The sequence below is a fragment of the Pipistrellus kuhlii genome, unplaced genomic scaffold, assembly GCF_014108245.1.
Source record: "Pipistrellus kuhlii isolate mPipKuh1 unplaced genomic scaffold, mPipKuh1.p scaffold_m20_p_1, whole genome shotgun sequence".
Taxonomy (NCBI): Eukaryota; Metazoa; Chordata; class Mammalia; order Chiroptera; family Vespertilionidae; genus Pipistrellus; species Pipistrellus kuhlii.
In genome coordinates this window covers 106465058-106474746 of record NW_023425404.1, presented here as the reverse complement: position 1 = coordinate 106474746, position 9689 = coordinate 106465058, and the positions used below count along the sequence as shown (strand labels likewise).

Genomic DNA, 9689 nt, shown 5'->3' with positions numbered 1-9689 from the left:
AATCTTAATCTTCAGTTTCCCACTCTGACCTCCAGTTACGTCTTTCTAGTTTTTCACTCGCCCTTTCCTACTAAATGTATTCACTCACTTCATTAAAGCTCCCAGTTACTTGCCCCTGCTATATATCGACCGTTTCTCTCTTTCCTTCAAGTTGGACCTTATGACCCTCATCTCAACCCCTCCCTGTTCCCATTTTTTTAGATAGAATCCCAACTTTCACTATTTCTAACTGTTCACTTTTTTTTTGGTTTGTTTTTGCTTCTACTCACAAAGCTTCTTGGTTCCAAGAACCAAACTACAAAACATTTTTTAAAAATAATCACCAAATCATGTGTGCATTGGTGCCAATATATGGTCATGCAGTCATGATTGCTAGCCTCACCTGGGTCTTGCACACATCTTGTCCCTAGCCACATCCCTCTCATCCCCAGCCTACATTCTCCTTTCCAAGGTTCTGCCCGGAATCCACTCCTTTCTCAAGAGATGAGTGTCATGGGCACACTAGAGACCAGATGGGGCCATATGCTCTCAGTTTCCTGTTCCTCCTGCCAAGATTTATTTGTATTCACCTCATTACTTGCATCCCCTCATTTCAGTGGAGAAAGTATATCGCATTTTAACCAACTTTTTATTTGCCTCTCAGATCCCATCTATTTGTCTCCTTGGGAGCCTTTTTCTGTATCTTTTATCTCTCCAGATTTTTAAAGGAACATTAATTGACAGTTCCATATTCTACTCCAGACACTCAGCTAAAAATGTTGTATACTTTATTTCATATACATTCTTTAACAACCCTGTAGAATAGGCACTACTTATTTCCCTGGATTCATTCTCTCTGTCTGTCTCTCTGCTCTCACTCTCAGCTATATCAACACTGTTCAACTCCAAATAAAATCTTTCCTTGATCTGTCTTGTCTTCAAGCTTTAGCCCTACACATCTGCTTCCCTTTAGTATCAAGCTTCTTGAAAGACTAACCCCTATATTCTCTTCCTCACCTCCTGCTTATTTCTCAAGCCTTTTCTAACAAGACTGCACTTATTATTTCTGAAATGAGAACCTCCAGACTGAAATCCAATGGATACTTTTTAGTCTTTATCTCACTTGATATCTGCCACCTATTACACGTGCTCAAGCCCTTCTGCTTTCAGCATTCTTCTCCACCAACTTCAGTAATAACGTATTTTCCTGACATTCTCATCACTTTGAAAACTTCTCAACTGTCCTTGAGTGTCTGTTCCTGAGTCCATCCCTTAAACGTGTGTGTTCCCCAGGGCTCTGTCCTCATTCTCTTCTCTGAGTGATCTTATTCATCCCCACATTTCCAACTATTGCATACAATCCAATGATGTCTATATTTATGCCTCAGTTTAAATTTCTAGCCTGAGCTTCACTTTTATCCAAGGGCCCCTCTGGATAGCAACACTTAAATTTTCCCAAACAAAAGTCATCCTTTTCTTTTTTAAAAATATATTTTATTGATTTTTTACAGAGAGGAAGGGAGAGGGATAGAAAGCTAGAAACATCGATGAGAGAGAAACACTGACCAGCTGCCTCCTGCACACCCCCTACCAGGGATGTGCCCGCAACCAAGGTACATGCCCTTGACCAGAATCGAACCTGGGACCTTTCAGTCCGCAGACTGATGCTCTATCCACTAAGCCAAACCAGTTTTGGCCAAAAGTCATCCTTTCCAATCTCAAATCTATCTCCTCTTTCAGGTTTTCTAACTTACTATCTTCCCTTTTCACATCATTGTATAATTAAGATAAACCAGGTCATTCATCCTTGACTCTCAAATTTTTCCACTTGTACTGTTCTTTGCTTTCACTGCATGTTAGACCATTTTGAAAGGTTAGATTTTATATGATGTTTAGTCTTTAGACATCATACTTGTAACACTTAAGCTGTCACTTTAGTGATTACTTTTAATAAAGCATTTAAAAAATATATTGTATGCGGTTATGACTTAAGTGTGTTCAACCTGGGAAAGAAACATCTTCAGGAGAGATAAACATAGGAAAACATGTTTAATTCTCTTATTGACATGGCAGAGATTGAGTGTTATCTGTGTTTCTTGTTAGCTGTCCATCTGCACTGACTGTCTAAGGCTCTGTTAAGCTTTTTGCCTACTTAAGATGACTCATTTTCTTCTTGCAATAATATATAGAGATTTTTCTCCCTGAAATAGCATTGGGATATTTTTCTCTGCAAGTCTTTGGTTCTTCCTGCTTCCTGAGTTCTCAATCTTTGCTAATACCCACCCAGATATGAAAATCAAAAAGGAATGCTATAAGAGATTTAATCATATTTACCTTCTAATTCTTTTATTATCATCGGGCATGTCAATATCTGGGTTCAACTGGTAATTAAGGAGTTCATTACCAAAGAGATCATATTCCAAGTAACAGCCAAGTTGAGCAAACTCTAGTAGTTCCTTCTTATCAAGTATAGTCCTAAAGGCAATAAAACAGACATATTGTTATTATCAAGAGTCTATTTTCCACATATACAGATTAAAAGTTTTTAAGCACATTATGTACCGGAACATAGTGTAAGTAACTGAACTTATGAAGTGACTATAAAATAGCAAGTTCAGTTTATTAGCATAAATAAGAGAATTTACCCATGCAAAAGGGACTTTTCCCTTTAAAATACTGGGGAAATGTAGACATTTTAATTACATTGCCAATACTCAAAAACACAATTTTGTTTTTTTAAAAAATTTATTTTATTTTATTTTATTATTTTTAATCCTTACCTGAGGATGTGTTTTTATTGATTCAAGAGAGATGAAGGGGGATATGGGAGAGAAAAAACAAAAACCAAAAAACAATTGGTTGTCTTTTGTATGTTCACTGACCTGAGATCAAATATGCAATATTTTTGGTGTATGGAGTGATGCTCCAACAAATTGAGCCACCTGGCCAGGGCTACTCCAAACCAATTTTGTAATTCTCCTATATAATTGTCTTCAGGATATGATCCACATAAGTTTGAAATTCCTTAGTGACTGCTGTGAATTGTGGAAACTATTGCAAGAAATTTGGCACCAGATGCCATGCTTTGGGTGAGTGATACTAATCTGGGGAAAACCTGAAGCTAAAGTACAATAAGAGGATCAGCTTCTTGTTAAGATCATTGTCTGGTTCTAAAATTAATTTCAAAGCTTTTGTGAATATCATTAAAACACCCTTAAAAGGTACAATATATATATATAATCCTAATATATAAAAACCCTGGTCCATCATGACTGGATTCTTGACCAACCAGAAGTCAGTCCTGCAGTCAGTACTGGGTTGCTGTAGTGACCCAGCACTGAGTACTGGAGCTGCGGTTATGGTAACCTAGCACTGACTGCTGAAGGGGCTGCGAATAAGGCCTGGAGAGAGGCCTGAAGAGAGAAGCAGGGTCTGATCCATAGCTTATGTGGCAGCTATTGATCAGCATTTGCCTCTCTCTTTCTCTCCTGGCTGGGTCAGCCTCTACAGGGGCTGCTGATCAGCCCTGCCTTTCTGATCAGGCCCATTGATAGGCCCAGAGATGCTGACTGGCATAGAAACTGACCAATCAGAACCAAATCTGGGTGAACTGTGAGGAACCAATGGCTGCCCAAGAGGTAGAGCTTTTGACATTGACTGGCATAGAAACTGACCAATCAGAACCAAATTGGCTGGCAGAGAGGGCAGTTGGGGGTGAGATCAGGCCTGCAGAGGAGGGCAGTTGGGGATGAGATCAGGTTGACAGAGGAGGGTAGTTAGGGGTGATAACACAGGAAGGCAGATGGGTTAGGGGCAATTAGGGAGGCAGGCAGAGGCAGTTAGAGGCGATCAGGCAGGCAGACAGGTGAGCAGTTAGGAGCCAGCAGTCCCAGATTGCAACAGGGATGTCCAAATGCTGGTTTAGGCCCATTCCCACAGGGACATTCCCTAAGGGGTCCCTGATTGGAGAGGGTGCAGGTTAGGCTGAGGAAACCCCTACTCTGTGCACCAGGCCACTAGCACTCTATATATACTCTCTCTCTTTCTCTCTCTCTCTCCCTCTCTCATATATATATATATATATAAGCTATGTGTGCTTACTTTTAAAATACAACTTATTACTTTATGATGATTTTTGTAGTTATCTTCTAATTCAATAGAGAACTTAGTAATAATATCACTACTTTCTGTTGCAAGACTATGAAATGAATAGAAAAGGAGAAAAATGCAAGATAAATACAATAAACCATCAGAGGAGTAGTCTGGAGCAAGACTAAATGATCTTAATAAATTTATATTATAACAAGTAAAAAGTGATTTAGGCCCCCCAAAAATGGTAGAAATTCAAACACAGACATAAATAAGAAGGAAAGAAAAAGAAATTTCAGCAAAATACAATGGATATGGAACTAATGTGAGGGGGTAATATAACCCATTAGACATTGTGTAAAGGTAATTAAGGGCCTAGAAAAAGAATGACTGGGATCTAGGATTGGCCTGGAGAAGAGTTAGAATATCAGAAAATCATTGACTCATTAGGATTGGATATACTCATATACTTTTACTTTGGCAACTACAGGATGCAAGGATTAAAGCACTACTATCATATCTAATAAAAGATTAATATGCAAATTGACCATACTTCTGTTATTACCACAAGCCACTCCCACCAGCCAATCAGAAGCAAGTATGCAAATTAGCCCAACCAAGATGGCTACCCACAGAGAGAGCAGGAGGCATGGGTTTCCATCGCAATGGAGGAAGCCACGCTTTCTGCCTGCCCTTGCCTGCTTTGGCTTCCGCTTAAGGCTACAAAGTTTCAATTATAGAAGATAAATAAATCCCAACAAAAATGGTGGCAGCCATGGAGCTGGAGAGAACAGAAGGCTTGAGTTGCCCTCGTCAATGGAGGAAGCCAAGTTTCCACAGCACTGACTTGCCTTAGTCTCCGCTTAAGGCTACAATGTTTCAATTATAGAAGATAAATAAATCCCAGATACTAGGGCCTCCACTTGGGTTGTGGCCAGCCTGCAAATCGCCACAGACCCCTCACACAAGCCGTCCCACACCACAAGGGAACCCCCACCCTGCTCCGGGACACCCTTCAGCGCAAACCAGCTGGCCCCCACCTGAGAACCAGGCCTCTATCCTATCTAATCCTATCTAATAAAAGAGTAATATGCAAATTGACTGTCACTACAACACACAAGATGGTTGACCCTATGTGGTCAAAGATGACTGTCCCCATGGAGATACAAGATGGCCACCACAAGATGGCCAGCAGGGAAGGGCGATTTGGAGGGACCAGGTCTGCAAGGGTGGGCAGTTGTGGGCGATCAAGCCTTCAGGGGAGGGCAGTTAGGGGTGACCAGGCCGGCAGAGAAGGGAAGTTGTGGGGGACCAGGCCTTCAGGGGAGAGCAGTTGGGGGGGGGGGGGACCAGGCCTGCAGGGAAAGGCAAACAGGCTGGCAGGGGAGTGGTCAGGGGGTGATAAGGCTCGCTGGCAGAAGCAGTTAGGGGCAATCAGGAAGGCAGGCAGGCGAGCAGTTGGGAGCCAGCAGTCCTGGATTGTGAGAGGGATGTCCGAATGTCCCTTTAGGCCCGATCCTACTGTAATCAGGCCTAAACGGGCAGTCAGACATCCCTTAAGGGGTCCCAGATTGGAAAGGGTGCAGGCTGGGCTGAGGAACACCCCTCACCTCATGAACAAATTTCCTGCACTGGGTCTCTAGTATGTCTATAAATCTCTTCTCAGAGGTCAGAAGTGTTTTTGAAACCTTGCTTCCAAACCATAGGAGGACCAATTAAGCCTCAGTGTGTCACTAGTGCAGGAGTTTCTGCTGTGCTGAGATCCTTTCTTGGAGTTCACTATTGACTTTCATTCTGAACAATCACATTGGAGCTGGCTTCTATTTATCCTATTCACCAATTTAGCATAACTTAGAGTTCACAGTGTTGTTTTAGGCATACTCTAAAATGTGCATTAGTTCTGTGCTTTCTTCCATTAATACTACTCCTTTTCCATCTTCTTACTATGGAAACCATCTTTTGCTTCCAAAATTACCAGGCTAAAAGAATACGCATTTTTCTATAATAAATATTTTGTTTCCCCTGCTCCCCCCTACCCCCGAAGAACCATGCTTATGCACAAAAATATACATAATTAAAATAACATAAGGGGAAAGAGATAGGTTCAGTATTTTTCCTTTTGAGTCAATTCATTCGGTTTGTTCATTAGCAATATGGGCAAGGTACTGGGGTGAGGGTGGGGAGGGCAGGCTGGAGTTGAGAAGAGGAATGGAAGTGCCAATGACAGGTTGGATCAGACTCTAACACCTTTTTTTTTCTACTGGCATAATGTCTTGAGAGTAAGTTTCCTAAATTTTAAGTAGTATATTGAGGAACATATTCAATGAAAAGTCCATAGTAAGTGAAAAGCCATAGAAAAATGTTTAGTCTTAGATTCAATTGTAAATAATAAGTAAAGTTGCTGGTCATCATCATTATCACCATTATTATCATCATCATCATAGCTTGGAATTATAAAAAAGTACTGGATCTAGCATTGTACTAAGTGCTTTGCATTTATTATCTCATTCAATATCCTTCACAATTTTTTCACGTCTCAATTTTACAGATGAGGAAACTGGAACTTAACATATTAGGTATTCAATGTGATATGCAGAAGTATGAATTAATTTCAAAGCTAGAATCTCCTCTCTTAACTATCATACTTACGATATTACTTCTTCTATAGCTAAATATCCTGTATTCAAAGGATACTTTCCAAAATTGCATTGATTATCTGTGTATATCATATGTTTTAATTTTAATTTTTAAATTTAATTCCCTGCCCTCAGTAACCTCATTTGCACTTGAAAAATGGGGAATTTACCTTTAAAGAGAGTAATAACCCCAAAAAGTAAGGAAAGATTGCTTTATGGCTATATTTAATTGCAAGTTTAGACAGTAACTACTTATAACAGGATTTGACCATTGCAGTTACTTCAAGCAATTCAAATGACATGGTCAAAAAAGGAGAAGAAACTATATTAATCATTGCCACTATTTACTTTTTTACTAGGAGTCTGATAATTGCTCTGAGCTTTTTACAAATATTAAAGGGCATATATTAAGGGTCCATCTTTCTCTTAAAGTCCAGACTTGCATGTGTAATTGCTTGCTTGTCATATCCATGTAGATGTCCAATAGACAAGTTTAACATGTCTCCAACTAAATGCCTTGTCTAACACCCTAAACTAGCTGCTCCAACACCTATTTCTTTTCTTTTTTAAAATATATTTTATTGATTTTTTACAGAGAGGAAGAGAGAGGGATAGAGAATTAGAAACATCGATGAGAGAGAATCATTGATCAGCTGCCTCTTGCACAACCCCTACTGGGGATGTGCCCACAACCAAGGTACATGCCTTTGACTGGAATCGAACTCTGGACCCTTCAGTCCTCAGGCCAATGCTCTATCCACTGAGCCAAACTGGTTTCGGCTAACATCCTTTTTTATCTCAGTGGATGATAACTCCATCCATCCAGTTGCTCAAGCCAAAAAATCTTAATGATTATCCTGACTGCCAGTTGTTTTGTTGTTGTTGTTGTTGTTGTTGTTGTTGTTTTTTTGTGTGTGTGTTTTTGTTTTGTATATATATTCTACATCTAATCCATTAGGGTAAACTTTTGGCTCAACTACTTTCAAAATATGACCAGAATTCACCATGTCCCTGCTACTTTCTGGTCAGAGTCACCATCATCTCTTGCAGGATCTCTACAGTAGAGTATCACTGCTCTCCTTATTTCTACCTCTGTTATTTCTACTGCAATATATTCAGATACAACAACCAAAGTTTGTCTCCACACCTAAATCAGATCAGGTCTCTTCTCTGCTCAGAACCCACTAATGGCTTGCCATTTCCATCAGAGAAAAAACTGGGGTAGCCCATGAGGCCCCAACTAATCTTTTCAGATTTGGTCTTACAACAGCCTCATTTAAGAGAGGAGTGGGGAATATAGGTATCCACATCTTCAGATGCCAAATACACACACACACACACACACACACACACACACACACACACACACACACTAGAGGCCTGATGCACAAAATTCATGCAAGGGCCTCGACCCCCACTGTTGCCACAGCTGCCTGGGCCTCAGTCCCCACCCTCTGCTGCAGTGGCTGCCTCTGCCTCGGTGCAGAAGCTGAGGTCCTCTGCCTCGGCCCCCGCCCAGGACAGCTTCTTCCAGAAGGACATCTGGCAGGACATCTGATCTAATTAGCATATTATGCTTTTATAGACAAGAGACCCAGTGCACAAAATTCATGAATGTGGGGGATGTCCCTCAGCCTAGCGTACACCCTCTTGCAACCTGGGACCCCTTGGTAGGGTCCCTTGGCCTGGCCAGTGATCAGGGCCTATCCAGGCTTTCCTTCCCCCAGCTGCCAGCAGCTGGCCCTGCCCGCACTAGTGCCATTGCTTACCATCTCTGCAGCACTGTCCCCTCCCCCCACACCACCACCACTCATCACCTTCCTCTGTGGGTGACAGGCATGGGTGCAATCACTTGACTGGCCTGGGGCTTCCTATGTGAGGCAATCACTGGCTGGCCCCGCACACCCGCCACAGTATCACTGGCTAATGGACTTGGCCTCCCTCTGTGGGGTTATTGATCACAGGGCCCCCAGATCTATCGCCCCGCAGAGGGAGGTTCCACCCACCTGCCACAGCGCCACCAGCCAGGTGGCCTGGGTCTCCTTCTGTAACTGCCAGTTTTGTGGCCTGGGCCTTCCTCTGCGGGGCAATCATGGGGCAATGGTAGGGCCCCTTGACCAATCGCATCGCACCTGCCTTGGCTGGTCTGGAGCCAGTGCATGTCATAGCATGGTCATCTGGAAGGTCATCCGGAGGGTCATTCTGGTTTGGTCATTTGATTGATTTGCATATTGTGCTTTTATTATTTTAGATAATTGCTATTTATATTTTAGATATTATGAAGAATATCACCACAGGTAGAGATAGTTTTCGATGCTCAATAAAATTCATCTACACATGTAAGTTTTAAAAGTAACCCCTGGGAATTCTTATCCTGTAGAACAGCATTTAGAAAGGAGTGTGATTTTGAGGGAAATGGTCCCTTGGTAAAACATTTAAAATTTTTATAGTCATGTGTAGGGGGAGAAGATTTCCCCTCAGAAGAGAAGCATTTAAGCTGGTATTTTGGACATTAGGAAAATGTAGTTAAAAAGGAGGCAGAAAATTTGCTGTCATTAAAAAATCCAGGATAGCCTTGGCTGGTGTGGCTCATTTGGTTGGGCATAATCCCATCCACCAAAAGGTTGCCATTTCTATTCCCAGTCAAGGTACATGTCTGGGTTGTGGGCTTGATCCCCAGTAGAGGGCATACATGAGGCAGCTGATCCATATTCTGCTTTCACATTGATGTTTCTCTCTCTCTCTCTCTCTCTCTCTCTCTCTCTCTCTCTCTCTCTCTCTCTTCTTCTCTCTAAAAATTAGTAAAAGTATTTTTTAAAAATCTAGGATATATAAGTATATATATACATAAATATGTTATTTTTTATTAACATGTAATGATATGACACCCTCTGGATAACTGAACATTAGTGTGTAGAAATTAAAAAATGAATTCATTGAAATTCTACTTACTGAAGTGTAAAACCCATGGGGGGGAAATAGTGT

At 41.4% G+C, this 9689-nt stretch overlaps 1 protein-coding gene across 2 annotated transcripts in view; it reads right to left on the bottom strand.

The window, feature by feature from the left end:
* Window positions 1–9689, bottom strand: part of PTER (phosphotriesterase related) — a 64180-nt gene that overhangs the window by 5647 nt on the left and 48844 nt on the right. For both annotated transcript variants that reach the window (XM_036459067.2, XM_045587794.1), the window contains exon 4: window positions 2314–2454. In XM_036459067.2, coding sequence (XP_036314960.1) covers window positions 2314–2454 — 141 coding nt within the window. The remainder of the gene's footprint in view (window positions 1–2313; window positions 2455–9689) is intronic.